A 17,432-nucleotide genomic window follows, 5' to 3' on the forward strand; every position below is an offset into this window, starting at 1 on the left:
TGAAGATGGATCGTTAGCCCAGGGACAGGGGGAGTCCTGGGACAGGGAGAAATCCAGTTTAGTTCCAGATCTGTGAAAACTAACTTCGTCACTGCACTTCAATTCCCTGTACAGGGGTTGGCTTCTACTCTTGAAAATGATTAGCGAGCTACAAATCAGCCTGTTAAAAATATATTTGTATGAAAAACAATTATATAGTACACTAGCCCAGACGAATGACCAAGCCAGATCAACACGCTCTGGCAGTGGCCACGGCAGTTGCTGTTTGAGGACAGCACATGAGCTGTCTGTTGGACTGTCCCGAGCATCCGCAGGTGTTACACCACAAACGTGACCTCCCTACCTCACTCTCCCCCGGTTGCGTTGTTCTCAGTACACGTCCTGTGCGTTTTGAGGACCAACGTGATGAAGTGCCCTAGTTCCAGTCTTTCACCATTTATTCTCCTATTCTAAATTATGTTCAAAAAACTGAAGAATTTTGTCCCTCAACTTTTAAAAGTCATATTTGATACCAATAAAATCCAACATTCCTATTTATGGAGTATCCTTCTAAGCACTAGAGGTTTTAAGCACCTTACGGTTCCAAGCTGAAACCCTTCTTAGCTTAAACATAGTAAATAACTTGCCTATAAAGTCAAATACTCCATTTTAAATATTATCAGCTGGCAGCACCAGCATATGCTGACTTTATTATGGATTATTCTCATGTGGCACAAATAGCAAGAATTGTAGAGTTTAAAAGTAAAAGCCCCAAATTAATCTTTAAATGCTTTAACCAAATATCAAGGCTTTTCCTGCAAAAGTCTAAATAAAATCTTTATCTGTGCTTAGAAGCTCATGCAAATGTATTCAAAATGTACTCTCTGGATCTCTTACCATGGCAGATTGGAAGCTGCTAAAACAAATACAAGATCATCAGATCGGGCCAAGCCATCCATCTGCACCAGTAATTCCGTTTTCATCCGCCGACTTCCTTCGTGTTCACCACTACCAAGATTCAGAGAAACATTATTTGCTCAGTGCATTAAAGTAATCATCTTTATTTATACAGTGTCATTCACAGCAACTGAGCCCCTGTCACAGTTCTGCCCCAGTTCAAAGCATGATTAAGCTCCATTAGCTAACATCTAAGCAATAAAATCGAGCTTTCTAATGATTACTTAAATGCACTCTTTTCAGAGCATTAGAGTGAGGAGAATTCACTAGTCCTGAATCCAAAGAAAATATTTATTTTTGTTTTTCTCCTTCATATTAATCTCCAACACTGTTGTTCACTAGCAAACAGCTGAGGCTTTGACCAATCAATCTGCGTAGGAGAGTTTTTATAACGTGACAGTCACCATCAAATAATTAACACACCCTCCTACTCGTTCAGAGCAATTCAGAGCGAATCTAAAGTGTCCACACAAAGATACACCTAATACCGAATTCCGTATTTTGCAAAACGTTCTATCAGAACCAAACAGAAAAATATGTCGCATTACAAGGAATTGAGCGATGTGGCAGAGAGCACACAGAGAGAAAAGATCCTTCCTCAGAAAGAGAGGGGAACTGAAGCAGAGTGCTGAGAAATCTGGCCCTGGCCCAGGTAACCGATTTTGCAGGGAACCGTTTTGAAATCTTGGTCCCAGATGTGGAGTTCTTGGAAACTGCTGGATCAAACCCAGATCTTCAGGCTTCAGATGGTAAGAGCTACCGTTCAGCTTATTTCTGCAAAGGCATCCACACACCGGGATCGACACTGTGTCGATATTTAATAAGGGTATGTAAAAAATAACTACATAATCTTAGATAAAGCTTCTAATATATAATCCAGTGATGTAAATGAGAGCTTTAAAAAATATATATGAAGGCAAACTTTGACCCGTAATTTATAGCTTATAACTGACAATTTTACATTTTTTACAATTTTACAACTGATTATTACAAGTTGTATCTTTATGATACAGCATATTCTATGTATACCTCATTGTGAACACCTAATTTACAGTACATAAAATCCCCTGTAATGGGCTCCTAAGAGTTGTAATAATATTTTTATACTTCTCCTGCTTCTTCCTCATCAGTAACCTTTTCGATCTGTTTTTAACTATAAACTCCCTCACCATGGATGACAATCATAACCACCTCCCACTCCTGCATCTGGAAGTCCTGGCAATGCCACCAAAGTTCGTCTCATTAATGAAAATGCCATTCCACCATGTACGCTCCATCTTACCTTGCTACAGCTAAGCCTGTCCAAAGTGTCACAACATCAGCGGCTTCTCATCTCGCCAGAGTGAGAAGTCATCTGTTGTTCCCCCACTGGCTTCATTTCCCCTTGTTCTGAAGTACAGCACCACCGGTTATACACCTCCTTCCTCCTCACAGTTTTGCTGGACCCATGGTCCCTCGCTAATCTCCACGCTTGCTTCTCTACCGGTCTTACCCACTGTGAATGACACAACCACTACACCTCTCTCTTTAAATCCCCAAGAGCGCAGGCAGCGCTCCCATGAAGCGGTGCACCCTGACAGTAACACACTGCGAGGCTCCTAAAGCTGACAACAGAACAAAAGAAAAATTGCTTAATAAAAAGTCAAGGAAATTACCATTATCACTCAAAGTAATTATAATGTCAATAAAATCTAAAAGCCAAGTCTTTCAGGGGCCTAATCAAGAAGTTTATAGAGTAGCCCCAGGCGTTAGTTCTGCTCAGATCTGTTTGTAACAGGCACGCTCGATGATTAAACACTGGTCAGCACCTGAACACCCACACACACGCACGCACACACACACACAGAGTATTGAAAAAACAGAGCGGAAGGGAGACAAGTGTCTTCCTGAAGCCTTAGGAATTGATCTCATCAGTTACCCAGAAGCAGTGCCTCTCTGACTCATCACCGACTCCAGCTCATCCAGGAAAATGGTGGAAGGAGCGTGGTACCGGGCAAGCTCAAACAACACCTGTTTAGAGAGAAGAGTAAATGTGAAAAGATTCTAAGATAGATAAATGAACACAAAAAGGCGTTAAGGGCCGCTGGCACAGAAGATAAATATCAGCACCCCCATCCCAAGCTTGTAGGACAAAAAGGGATGTCTGCTGGGGTAGGCTGAGGGTGCCTGAATCCTCTCAAACTCTGAAAGGTTTGTAGAGGAGATGTGAAGAACACAGCCTTGTAATCCTGTCTGTGTATGTAAATCTTCCCCGCTAAATCCTATCAGAGTACCCTGCGAATAATAGGATAGAAGAAAATGATCCATCAGAGGATTCTGGGAACTCCTGAATTCTTATCAGAGATTAAACATCCGTCTTTTGTTGTTGCTCCATTTACAGTTTTTTTAAATAAGGATTTGAGGGGGAAAATATTACAAGTCAGCTCAACCATAATGAAAGAAAATGGATTGATTCTATTGATGAGAATCAAGCAGTTATTATGTTTTTCCTGGCAAAAACAAGCATAAACTGCTTCAACAATCAAGATTAAAACATGCAATATTAAGCTGTCAATCCTGGTCTGCCCTCTGGAGAAAGAAGATTCATCTGTTTTTCTGTACACCCAGAGAGGCTTATATTAGCAGTAAGAACACACTGTCAGTTCTTCTTCAGTGAAGTGTTCTTCTGAGTTTTAAAATAAATATCACCAACAATATATAATAACACGGCACTTTTGAATCTGAACACTTCAAAAATTACTAAAAATTAAGAAGACGTATATTATTTTCTATGCTTGGGTTATGAAGCACAGGGTTTAAATAATTCGCCGAGAGTCACAAGTAGTCCAGGACCAGTCTACAATTTTACTACAAATCTAAAACGTAAAATCACACCAGTACAGCTCAGAACTGAGGAAAACAGGATGAGTGGACACGCCTCCCCATGGCCACAGAACCCACGTATGCTTCACACAACTTCAGAAAACTCCTGCACCAGCCTCCTATGATGGTAGGATATAAATTCACACAACAATTTTCTTAGAGCTGTCCCGATCCACAACCTTATTTTATTTTTGGATTCTGCTAAAAACTCAGCTAAGGGTAAAATGCCACAAATTCAGTATCAAATGCTGCAGCATGTGCACAAACCCCTTTTGGGTAGTGGTGTCAAAAACGAGACTGTCCCATCCCTACTCCTGCCAGAAGGGAAACTTCTAGAAAGCTACTGAGACGGATGTCCAGAGGATCAATATCATAGGAGGTGAATGTTGTAAGAAAAAGGCACCATTTCAAAGGAGAGAGGACACACGAAGAGTAATTACGTTGCAGAGATTGCCTAAATGATTAGCAATGCTTGTAATGCCGTTTGCCGAGCGCAATCTGCTACCAGCATTCATTTTCAAGAGCTCTGTATCTGAAGCGCTCTAGCCTAAGGGATGAGCGTAAAGGAAGGCTCAGCGCTTGTGGATTTCTTATGCTGAAATGGTGGACATTACCGAGAGGTTAGGATGGGCACCTTAGGGCAAGGATGCTACACCTGAATCCCTGAATTTTCTTTGTACCACAGTTGAGCCATGCTTGCCACTTGCTAGTCTGTATACAAAAATACATTTACCCATTTACCACCAGAGTACCTTCCTTAAAACAACATTACATCTGTGTTCGACTGTAAAATCCTTGTGGCAAGGGAATTCTTCGCCAATTCTTTGCGAGTTCTGAACAGTAAGAATAGTCAGGAACTTGGCAATCTAAGTAACACTTTGTAGGGAGCCAAGGAGCCAATCCTTGAAGAGAGGATGTGAAGAGCTTTGAAGGGGTCACTAAGCAAACACAACTTTAGTTAGGAACTCTGCTTGCCTGTCTCTTATTCAGGGACTAAAAAAATCTTTGCTGCCTTCAGGATATCTGCTTCATCCTACATTACAGAACAAAAACTGCACAGCTAAAACTGCACAGATAAAACAACCCATGGTGAGACCTCTGCAGAAGTGGTGGCGGTCCTGTTTGAAGAACCAAATAGGAATAGAGTCATACGTTTTGTCCAAGACAGGAAAGATCATGAGTATCAGAAGAATGTTCACTTTCCAGTTCTGTGGTAAACTCCAGTTCTTTAACTGGGAACCTGGTGTTTGTTAAAGTATAACTAATGAGATAATAATTCTTACCCGGACAAGTTTTTCTGAATCACCTCTCCATTTGCTGACAATGGTGGATGCTGATATGTTGAAAAAGGTTGTATTGCACTCTGTGGCAACAGCTTTAGCAAGCAAAGTTTTTCCAGTCCCTACAAACAACAGCATTGAAGAACTTCACTCTCTAAAGAAACACAACACAAGTGTTTGAATAATTCCCCTTATCCTGCTACAAGTCAGATAAAACCAGTAGAACACAGAAAGTCATAGAATTACAGACTTGTTTGGGTTAGAAGGGACCTTCAAAGCTCATCCAATCCAACCCGCTGCAGTCAGCAGGGACATCTGCAACCAAAGCAGCTTGCTCAGAGCCCCAAGGGCCAACCTGACCTGGTATGGTGCCAACTTGCAGCACTGACAGGCTGCACTCAGGTCTCCCCGCAGCCTCCTCTGCTCCGGACTGAACCCCCCCAGCTCTCTGCCCTCTCCTCCCAGCAGAGGGTTCCACCCTCCCAGCATATTTGTGGCTCTTTCAGGACTGTCTGGAGAAACTCAGGTAATCCAGCAAATACCTTCCTCAAATTCTGTACTCCATGCTGAAAAGGTGAGATGCCTTTTGAGGCAAGTACATCTAAAGATTCACAGGAACAAGTGGAGTTTACTGCAGCGATAGCCTTTGTGACCTGACTCAGGCAGCACTTGTGCCCTCTGTCCCTTCCCAGACACACTTGTGGTTGTAGTGCTTGTGTCAAAGTGCAGCTGAGGGAGCAATGAATCTGTGCTGTCATGGAAGAACCCAGCTAGCACAGCAGTGGGCAAAGCTTCCACCTCATTTCCAAAATAATCCCCAAATACAGAAGAAAGAAAGGGCATTTTCCTTAAGAAGGTGAGTCCATGCCAGATTTATTCACATTTCATAAGATCAGGTCAAGCTAAACATCATTAATATAGCCCAAGCTGAGTAAAAATGGAGATGTAAGTTCTCTGTCTTCTAGATGGTTAGTGTAAGTACTGTTTTTGGAAGACCTGGATATAGAAATAGTCAAGACAAATGGACGGGTTTGAGTGCAAGACACAAACGTAATCATCTAACATTGACTCCTTTTATCTCACATTACAGAACATGCTATTAACACATTTGATCTAGTTAGCATCACTGATTCATCCACCGGACAAACACAGAATGAGGGATAAACAAACGGATATGGTATTAAGCTCTCCATACCTGGTGGTCCATACAGCAATAAACCTTTCCAAGGAGACAGAATGCCAGTAAACAGCTGTGGGTACTGTGGAAACAGAGGATAATTCCAGGGATTAAAAATGTATCATCTGTAACAAAATACAAGGGCTTCTAAGCCCTACCTCCACTGCTCCTCATGCATTCGGGACACCTAAGAAATTTGACAAGAAGGGGATAAAACCCCTCCAAAACAATATAAAACACATGATCTCAGTTCTGAGAAAAATACGGTATTTACCATCTGAAATCTGTTTTAAGTGAATTCTTCAAATGCAATTGGTTTGATACTCTCTTATGTAAGTTATTTTCCACTGAATTAATATAGGCCAAATCCAGCCCCCCTTACATTGCCAAAGGTGCCAAAGAACACAGACCAACACTTTTAATATTGAGAGAGCGTTTTTCTATAGTAGAATGCATATACCATTGTCAGATGAAAGAGGAACAGGAATACTTCTAACAAGAACTGCCTACAAAAGCACAGAAACAGTGAGAACTGTAAAACACCACTGTCATTACAAGGAAAATGCTAATGAGCCCAACACCGGTTTTCTCAAAACTACTCAGCACCTTACCCTTATGGGATAAACAACTGCCTCCTTGACCAGCCTTTTGGCTGCATCCAGTCCAATAATATCATCCCACTTCACGTTAGGATTATAGAGATAAATGTCCTGCAACATACATCACATCTCGTTAGTAAAACTTCTTCTGCACTGGGATAATGACCTCTGGCAAAGTAAAAAATCGACTCAGTTATTAAACAAGAGTGCCACTGCACTGCCCCGAGGGGTGCACTCATCGCTTGCAGTGAGCGTGGGAAAAACCCTTCCCAGATCTTCGCTCGCGAAGTCAAGCCGTGATGATGATTAAGTGATGCAAACCCTACGTACCAGGGCCCTTCCAAGAGGAAAGAATACACAGCAGTCACTTCCACGGAGCCTTACAGATTGCGCCTTGCTTCCCCTCAAGCCCCTAGTTTCCCTAGGAGCATATACACTGCCAAATATTGTTTTAAAAAACAGTATAAGCAATAGGAGTAACATGTTGGTTCATATCTGCACCCACCAAAATCTGCAACCGAAGGACTGAGGTAATTAAAATTACACCTTAGTCTTTGAGTTCAAACACACCTTGACATTCATTCTTCAGTGAATTTCTCTTATCTCTGTTTTGAACATGTTTACTCTGTAGTAAGTTCCACAGTTTAACGATGTGCAATGTGAAAACACTTTTGTTTTAAATTTGATGCTCAGCATCTTTACGGCTGCACCTATTACTTACATTATTACTTAGATTATTACTTACATTATAAATAACAGTGAAAACTTGCTGTTTATTCCACACTATTCAAGATTTTAAATGCTGCAAGAAAAGCTGTGAGAAACTCTGTAACAGCAGGAAAATTTTCCCCTAAGCGTCTATCAAAAGGTAGTCGGTAATTAGACTATGCTCTGAAGCACTCACTAAATTAATTTCATTTAACTCATCAAACTTTCCAAATCTTCCATGATTCTTTCCATTTGCCTTAGTAAAATTCTGTGGCTTTGCATTCCAGAGACTAATTGTTCTGCAGAAAATAACATATTCTCAGCACAAATACTTGGGATAAATTCCACTCTCCAATAAAAAGAGGCAGTCCCCAGAGACTGCAGAAAAATTACGTGTTTATATCTAAGGGGAAGATTTGTTTGAACACAATTAGAAAAATTATTTATATAGAGTAGATTACACTTTCCCTTTCTATTAACAGCAAATTAAGATGAATCAGATTTATGATACTGAGACTTCCATAACTGTTTCCAAATTAAATTAGACTGTGTTGTGGAGTAGGTACCACATGCTATTTATTTTTATCGATTTACACAGTGTTGATTACCATAGCAACTCGGAGCATACCACCACGATTTAAAAAACATAGCACAACAAAGGTTACAGCAACCCTATTGCTTTTTGCTAAAGTAGCAGCAAGAACAAGAACTCTTTTAAAGGTTTACCACACATTCAAAACCAGACAGGAATGGAAATGAAGGAGAATTTTCTTACTTTAAGGACGGAAATTTTTTAGACTTCACTCCTACAAAACTGCAAACGCAAAACTTGCAGACTAAGAATTTGGGCCATGCACAGCTATAAAAATCAGTCAGCAAAACCCTTCCAGGCTTTTCAAACAGCCGATTATAAGCATGTGGGAGCAACAGCTGACATCATTTCTGATGCTTATAACCAGAAAGAGTCACAGCACTATCAAATAGTGTGATAGTATAAAGCCTTTTGGACAAGTGCCTGGAGGCCTCTGGGAGGTGATTCATGCAAAGCATTTACCTGCTTCATAACCAGGCTGATCCCCAGCAGCCCGGGGCTAGACTGCACCTCGACCCATGAGAGAAACGAAATGGTGTTAACCATGCTGGGATTCCCGCCTGGTCTCAGACTGCCTGTCCTGGAGTAACCCCCAGTCTGCCCTGGGGTATGGTGTATTACCAGTGCTGCCCGTGCAGCTCCTGTGCTGGGATGAGGGAAGGGACCTGCGTGCAGAGCCTACAGCAACAGCATCTCTCCACCTTGCTCAGCAAGAAAAGTCGTGGAGTCCAGATCATGCAGGCAGCACAACAGACTAGTATTGAAAAGCACGTGGGAATATCAGTGTCTAATAAATCCGTTATCTAGCAGATACACTCAGAATCAGGATATGGCTGTGGTAGTGGCACACCACCCACACTGAATACAGCCCAGTGCCTTGGATGGACACTGCACTCGCAGAGCTGAATCAAAGTTTTCCCAACCATTTGATCACGGTTAGTTAATACATTAGATAATAGTTGGTATTAGCTAACATATTTAAACCTCTCTTTTCAGTGCAGTATTGTACATTTTCTGTAGCAATAAGAACAAAGGGAAAAGCTACGACAGTCTCAGGGGTGCAGCATGATTAGATTACAGGCTCCCCATTAGGGGGAAGGGTCTTAATTACTTCCATTGCATACCAGAAAGAACCGTTGCACGTAAAGAAATGACTTGCTGGGCATTGCAACAGGTAAGAGAAGAGAAAGAGCTTTCACATTCAAGAATAAGCACTATCGGTGATGGTAAAGAGAAATAAACATCATTGCCAGGTGACAAAGGTAACCAAGATGTCTATACAGCTGGATGTATACAGATCTTACTTTGCTTATAATGGTTGCAAGTTCTCTCATCTCACCAGTCATGCCAATAAAAGCACTAAGGGGTTTCAGTAATCGTTCCTAAAAAAGACAAAGATAAATTCTTGTCAGAATTCAATTATTTTTAAACAGAGGAAGAAAAGTGGACACATAATAATAATATCAACTTTTAAACCTGGATAACAATAACATGGATAACAATAAAGATTTTGAATTAAGCCATATTTGCAGTAATTCATCTTTTCATCTGACAGAACCTCATCCTGAATTAACTTAACGTGAGCAGCTCTCTTACAGCACATGTAGTCCGAAACATGCCCTACACAGATTAAGAGGAGAGGAAAATGTAAGCATGGTTCTCCACATCACCACATACTCTGTTTTGAAAGTCTCTTCAAGTGTAGCAGTTGCCAAGTGTAGCAGCTGTCCTAGGAGCTATGGCTTGTGTCAAGGAGTGATTAGTGAAAATGTTCTATCTGTCTCAGTCATCTAAACTCTGTTCTTGTCTCAGCGAGAGTCAGCACTAAATAACATACTGAATTCAAAGGAACCAGAATTTCACTCCCAGATGTTCTGTGGATTTCTGCAATTTTTTTTTTCTTTTTTTGGGAATCATACGGCTTATAAGGCATCACTTGCATTTGTTGTCTTGTTCAAAGATAAACAATTGCCAATAAATCAGACTGGTATGAAGTATAACTGTCCACTCCAGAAGGAAATACACCCCTCAGGAATCTAAGCCCTTTTTTAGCACTTGAGACCACAGACAACATTGTCGTGGTATTTTATTTTGTTCCTGGTTACATAAAACTGATGTTTGTGTTCATTGGATGGAAACATGACCAGGAACACTTACTGAAGGATCTGGATCACAATAAAGGCTGTTCGAGGCTATTCCATTTGACGACACTTTGACAGCATCCTGAATCATCCCATGGAAGTCAATTACTTGGCCCTAAAGGAGAAAAGAATGTTTTGATAGGCTTTAACTGTGAAAACAGCAGGACCAGATTTTGGTGGACATTAAAGCAATTAGTTCCGTTATATCATGTACAGTCCCAAATACAGCAAAAACTGACCACAGAATTTGTGGTAGCAATGCAGAAAGAACACCCACCTCCTCAATCATTGCAACAATTTAACTGCAGAGCCTCTTATCATCTCATCCAGAAATTTGAAATTTATCTTCAATTTGAGCTATAACCACTGGGTTTTACAGCCAGAAATACATGCAAGTAGAGTTTCCCATCAAAGGATTACTGCCCAAATCATAAAACTGACCCTTTGGCTAATTATGCATTAAAATAGATACCAAAAGCTCACATTTTATATTAGTGAAAAACTTCCATGTGTTTTTTCTACATACACATTTCTTCCATAAATCACATACTAAGTTTCCACCAACCCTTTTTGGGTGAGAGCTGTCTCCTCCAGTTTTGTTGACTGCTGAGATGCTTAAACCAAGGTCGGATTGCTCCAGTGTAACTGCATTGTCATTATTCTAAAGAAAAAACAATTTTAAAACAGATGTGTTGCCAAGTAGATAAGTTGCAGGTATCTCATTATAGTTATTACCCCACCTTTTCATATATGCCCAGATGAGCTGTATCATTGGTGTTATTATTTATTATTATTATTGCTATTATTATATTTAATTCTAAGTTATAGAAAGCTGCATTTTATATAGGTAAGGGAAGAAACAATGAACAGTGGAAACAACAGGCAAGTACACAGTACAGCATGTCAGCTGAGGCTGAGGAGTGACCTGATCACTCTCCACAACTCCCTGAAATTCAGCAGGTTGGAGCGAGGTGGGGGTCGGTCTCTTCTCCCCAGAAACAAGTGACAGGACGAGAGGAACCAGCCTCAAGTCCCAGCAGGGGAGGTTGAGGTTGTCCCTGAGGAGCCGTTTCTGTCCCGTTGGGGTTGTGCAGGCGTGTCGCAGGCTGCCCAGGGCAGTGGTGGAGTCCCCATCCCTGGAGGGGTTTCCCAGCCGTGTGGAGGTGCTGCTGAGGGACAGGGGTCGGGGGGACCTGGCAGTGCTGGGGGAGCAGGGGGACTGGAGGAGCTTAAAGGTCTTTCCCAGCCAAAATGATTCGGTGTGATTCTGTGATTCTGCAACCCAGAAATGAGGAGCCATTTTAGGATTCTAAGTTGCTTTGACATTCACTTCATAGCAGTCATTGCTGCAGCGTCCAAAAGCTAAAGTTTTCTAAAGGGTGAGTGAATGGGTCAGAGATGAGATCCACCCTATGCAGTAATATGGACAAGGACAAAAAAAAAACAAAACAACAAAACAAAAAAGAGACTTTCCTCCTTGCAGTTCCTCACAAGCTATAACAGACATGGTGCCGCTCACCAAGCTGCTGTTCCTGCTCCCTCCTCTGTAAGGGATGGGAATGAAGGAGTTTTCACCAGAATCTTACCAAAATGAGACGCATGAAACTAAAGATTACAGAGCATAAGGTGTCTCCAGCACCTTATGCACTGTGAAGATGCTTGCAATGTCACTGGACTTTCTGCATGGTTGGTTTGTTCGGCTTCCTGGCACTAAAGGATGAATCTACTGGTGTTAATGGGAAAACTCTGGTTGCTTTCAGTATAGGTTGGATTATACGACTCCTTTTTCTCTAATTTTTGCCTTTGATTTGCTCCCAAGTCACAGCCAGGAAGCACATTCTCCTGAAGTCTTATATCTATAATCCTTAAACGACATAATTAGTAAAGTCCATAACTTACACAGTTATTAGCTGTGTAACTCACATCCTCTTGCTGCCTATAACCTTTCAAAACAAAAATCACACTAATTTCATCTGTAATGCTGCCAAGATAAAATACGTTTAAACCTGTTTGGGGCTCTCCTTGGAGGACGACTTAAATTCTGTTGCACTTCCAGGTAAAGTTTTTGACAATGGTCGTTGCACTGTCTGATGTTTGAACCTCTGAGAAGAGTCTGATGTCCTAGAATAAAAATCGGTAATTTCTTGAAAAGCTTTCACAACTTCTTTTCCTTCAAAATACCAAAAGGTCCAAAGAAAGCAGTTTTGGGGCTGACTTTTCTCCCACTGAAGTTAAGACATCAGTTTCAATCACAGCAAAGTTCAATGCTTACTGCGTTCAAACATGCCACTCTACCTTATCCACACTACAGAGACTTTGTAAATTGCTTTCACCTCCATTTAGGAATTAAGTCTTTATTTTACTCTAAAAGATACAGAAAAATGGACCACACAGTCAGCAGAGTGACTCAGGACTTTAGTATTGCTATGGTGTCACAACATTATTTTAACTAAGTTGCTATTGCTTTTATATGAAAATTTTCTGCCCAGAAACCACCCTCCATGCATTTCTCTTACCTTCTTGGTCTTCCTCCACTTCTCAGCTGTTGTTTATTTTCTGCTGTAGCAAAATTAATATTACAATAGAAAATAATTAAAGATATAAAAGAAAGGCAACTTGTTTTTTTATTTTGCCTCTGAAAATTGTTTTCGAACACACACTAATGACCTTGGAAATAACAATCTATAAACAGGAACAGCATAGTTATAAGCAAGGCAAGCTCGAAAAAATGTTTTGAAAACAAACTAATACTGGAGAGAGCAGTTTGACTTCGTGCTTGTTAAATTTTAGGCTCATTCAGTCTTTGGTTTCTTTGCTTACATTTTAAAGCCAATGTAACTTGCAGTAAAATGGACACTACTATAAAAAATTAGATGAAGTACAACAAAACAATTTAATATATCACACAGAACACTTATTTCATAATTTTTTCATTGCTGACCTGGAAATAAGAATTTACCTCACTCTTCTTAATAGTAATTTTATCAAGTTCAACATACCATGACAACAAAAATGTCACCTTGCAGTGGTGGTTATCGAACTACATTACTTTTTCCTCTAACATCCTTTGAAACAATATCTGTCAAAGAAAGACTTTTTTCACAAAACGTCAAACTCGTAACGCCCAGCTGTGAAGTCATAAGGCTGAGGGTTTGTATTGCACTAGCAGGCACTTAGTTGTTTCAAAATCAGTGTTCCGAAACACCCCCTGTCAGTGTTCTCTGTGCGACGCTCTCACATCCAGATCCTCACGCGCTTGCATAAAACCACCTGCTTCACAAAGGGCTTGGGAACACTGTGTGCTTAGAGGCAGCAGAGCCCATGCATGGCACTCGTAATCCTGCTGGTACATCCACTGCTGCAAACAGCAATTCGTCATGGAAACGGTTCTGTAGGACTTGCTGAGAGTATCACAAAGGATTTAGGAGGAAGAAACAGCACACTAATCATCTTGTTTGGCCCTTGTACACCACAGCCTGAGCAAGGACACAGTTTAAGGCAGGTCACAAAGAACCTGGCAACACCCTCCTTCAATACAGAGACACATGCAGGAGGCTTCAGGGAAAAAGGACCACACATCGCCGCCAGCATGGGTGCAATTCTGGGCTCGGGGAATGACAGGCTTACTGTCCAAAAATGGCTACTGAGAGCTTCTAAGTGTCTAAGAGTGCCCTTCTGGGAACTGCTTTTTTCACTCGGACCACGGATCAAGCCTTGGCTACCCCTCAGTTTGGCTAAGAATAAGTATGAAGTGACAAATGCTTTGTAATATATTTTCCTTCTTGATTCATAGTAAATCCCTTCAGTTTTGTCCTGCGAGACTGCTCCTCTTTGGAGGAGGCCAGTTATTAATGGCCATGTATTAAAGCCAATCGGTAGGTTCTAGCTCTCTTTCAGAAAGATAGTTCCAGCTAGTCATTCGCACTATGAATGTAATGATGACTGGTAGCTTCAGTACCTTTCAAAATCATTTCACCCATACAGGTGATTTCATTACATTTATATAACATTTCGTTTATCTGTGATTTCAAAGTTGCTGGAAACACAGACAACTGCTCAGAGATGTTCCCTGGCCAATCGTCCCCTTCTCTAACGATTATATTATTCTTACAAGACAAACAGGTAGAGACGTTGGTGTTTTCTGCATCCTTCGAGCTCTTCATAACTGATTCTTACACAGTTATGGCTTCTACAAGTTACATTTTGTGCTCAAGTACAAAACCATTCGGGCTTTCAAAGTCGTAACAAAACACTCACTTTCCGATTTGCCTTATTCTGTATCACTCATTTATACCCCAGATAAGTCCTTTGGAGCAAATAAACCTATTACTTGTTTGGCACATTACCTTTAGTATATGGAAATGTGCAAAACAAATGGTTCATGAGACTAGTGGCGATAAACTTTTAAGCACTAGCTTGGATGAGCTAAATTATAATATTGCATTTAAGTGGTTCATTTTCATTTTATAATTAAATCCAAAATAGAACGGACTTAACTCTTCGCTCTCTATGACAAGCAAGTGAATATATCTATGCCGTAATACTCTGCTCTTACATGGGATTTTCCAATATCAAAGCAGTTTCTAAAAGACAGAAAAAACATCACCTTTTTGTTCCTCTACATAAAGAAGGCAGGAAGAGCAGAAGGGCTCAAAGCCCCATCTCTCAGATGTTACGTCCTACGGGCTGGAACAATAGTTCTGTAACTGAAAGAGAGCTCAAACACTAAACGCTGACATGCATGAGAAGGGCAGCGAGTATATCAGGCAAATAACTAATTTTAGACTTTGGAAACAAAATCTTTCTTTTTGGAACACAGCCACATACCGGAGTCCAGGACTTTCTTCGTAATTCTAGGGTACTTTTGAAATTTTACAAAGTAATAGCTTTCATATTCCATCAAAATCGTCTCAAGGTCAATGTTGTCACAGACTTCAAAGCCACGTAAACTTAATTTTGTCTCTTGTTCCAAAGCATTTGCAGCATCGATGTACCTGGTAATTTCAAAAAACCAAAGATCAAAAGAATGAGAGTTATTGTCTTATGCTGGTTTTTGACAGAAAAAGTAAACAATGGCACTAGTAAGTATATGGTATTTTTCACCTCCCCACAACTGTATTTGTTATAAAAGCATAAACTTTATTTAAAAATCCTTTGCTGCTTGCTCTGAAGTATTTTTAAACTATACAGGACATTTTTGTTCCAGAAACTGACCAATTTAGCAGAATTAATTGCCAAGATAGGCAATAGTAGTTCACCTCTTTTCCTCATCAAACCAGAGGGCCATGCTGTCCATCTGGCCACTAGAGGACAGAAGGACACGTTACGGGAGGTCAGACCCACACAAACCCACAAATGCAGAGCACCGTTATTGAAAAAACATACCCTTCCTCCATTAAATAATGCAAAATTAGAATGAGGAGATTTTTTCGACGAGCTTCTGTTCGCATCTCATCCTGTGAATTAAGACAGAACTCTAGATCAAATGTAATATTCTCTTTACTGCTGTAAACAGCATCTAAATGTAGCCTGTGGAAACAAACAAATTAAGACAACAGCATGTAAGAACTGTAAAACAACTCACTGTTAATAAACAGAAGGAAAGTGGTTTTCAGTGTAATTTTTCTTATACATTATCAAGGCTACTAGATGGGTAGAAACCTTTTCCCAGAGAAAATTACTTTGAGATTGAAAAAATAACTTGCTTCCCTTACTATGGTTACGGATCTCCAACACGTTCAGGCTGCTGTGCGTTTCAGGGTAGGACTCTCCCACACCTCAAGCACCTCAAGTGTCTCCAAGGGCTGTGCAAGGAACCTCACGCTCCAGTGTGGCTCCGTTTTCTGAGTGCTCGGAGAAGGGGAGATGGAGAACAGGTCTGGGATCTGCATGACTACACTACGAAGACCAGCTGTAACACTGCTGGCACCTCCCGTTTCAGGGGTCTTCATACATAAACACAAAGACAAACACAGAGCACTCAAAAAATCAGGGATAACACCAAACTTGCTTGATTTTAACACAGGAGTGCCCAAAGTCAGAAATTTCCATATGGAGACAGTCCCACGGATTTCTTCACACAGATTACAGAACACAAAGTCATTCAGAGGCAAAAACAAGGCAGCATAAAACACTTTTGTCATCATTCAGCAAAGCTACATGTGGGGGAGCATAAGGTTCAATATCAGGTAGAGCAAAAGGGGCCGTGGAAACAGAAGTCTCGTAAGATATGGGAACAAAGCTTACTCTGATGAAACATGCCATATATTCTGAGCATCTGCAGATGAACCCTGAAATTTTAGGATCATGACAGAATTTGCTGCAAGGAAAGCTCTAGAAATTGGCATATCGACTTTGGTCTGCCTCATAGGGATTTGAAGCTGGGACCACAGGAAAAGCGAGTATGGCCAAAACCTCATTTGGGCAAATAAATTATTTCTTTTCTCTTTTAGGATGCTGGCATTTCATTGGACTTGATGATCCTTACGGGTCTCTTTTGGCTTGAGATGTTCCATCATTCTATAATTCAATGATTACTCACAGGGACCCAGCTCACACTGGCAGGAAGGAGTAGGACTCAGTGGACAGGCAAAGAGCAGCAGCCTCTGTTGCGCGCGTGGTACATACACTCCTGATCACATTGCGCAGTAATGCATACACCCACCCCCACTCCCACCGTTTCCCTTCCCTCTACCCCAGTCAGACAGTGCCTGCATCCATCCCCAAGAATAAGCCTAGCCCAGGTGTTAGGAACCCGCAGGTGACAAACCCACAAATCTTTGTACTCTTCATGCTGGAAACAGAGCCCCCACGTCTATAGCAAAGACTTGTGCTGCTCTGCCAGTGCCTGGCACACAAACAAGCCAAAGAATTACTACTGACCAAGGACCATGGTTTTACTTCCCACAAGATGTGTAAAGAGAATATTCATATGCAAACACCTATCCTCCCCAGTCTCTTGGAAGGAAGCACCATTACAGCAAACTGTGGATACTGGAGAGTCATTCACTCCTACAAGTAAAGGTGCTTTTGGGTGGTGCAGTCTACCGCAGAACCAACGTACCTCTTCAGGGTGCTGTTACTTTGCCAGACAAGACCTGTCTGCTCCGTCTGCTCCATGCACAGCAGTGGATACCG

The 17,432-nt window shown here is 41.1% G+C and overlaps 1 protein-coding gene across 2 annotated transcripts in view; it reads right to left on the bottom strand.

The window, feature by feature from the left end:
• The window catches only part of KATNAL2 (katanin p60 subunit A-like 2), a 24,098-nt gene extending 8,353 nt beyond the window's left edge, over window positions 1-15,745 (bottom strand). The window contains exons 1-12 of one of the 2 annotated variants that reach the window (XM_010143823.1): window positions 15,681-15,745; window positions 15,123-15,289; window positions 12,812-12,851; window positions 12,302-12,416; window positions 10,861-10,956; window positions 10,312-10,410; window positions 9,459-9,536; window positions 6,867-6,965; window positions 6,274-6,337; window positions 5,082-5,200; window positions 2,855-2,946; window positions 877-987 (exon numbers count right to left, since the gene is read on the bottom strand). In XM_010143823.1, the coding sequence (XP_010142125.1) occupies window positions 877-987; window positions 2,855-2,946; window positions 5,082-5,200; window positions 6,274-6,337; window positions 6,867-6,965; window positions 9,459-9,536; window positions 10,312-10,410; window positions 10,861-10,956; window positions 12,302-12,416; window positions 12,812-12,851; window positions 15,123-15,289; window positions 15,681-15,745 (1,145 nt within the window). Of the gene's footprint in view, window positions 1-876; window positions 988-2,854; window positions 2,947-5,081; window positions 5,201-6,273; window positions 6,338-6,866; window positions 6,966-9,458; window positions 9,537-10,311; window positions 10,411-10,860; window positions 10,957-12,301; window positions 12,417-12,811; window positions 12,855-15,122; window positions 15,290-15,680 lie in introns of both variants that reach the window. The other variant, XM_010143822.1, reaches the window with a different exon arrangement.
• Between the last annotated feature and the right edge of the window lie 1,687 nt (window positions 15,746-17,432).

Source organism: Buceros rhinoceros, unplaced genomic scaffold (assembly GCF_000710305.1).
Source record: "Buceros rhinoceros silvestris isolate BGI_N320 unplaced genomic scaffold, ASM71030v1 scaffold24879, whole genome shotgun sequence".
NCBI classification, from domain to species: domain Eukaryota; kingdom Metazoa; phylum Chordata; class Aves; order Bucerotiformes; family Bucerotidae; genus Buceros; species Buceros rhinoceros.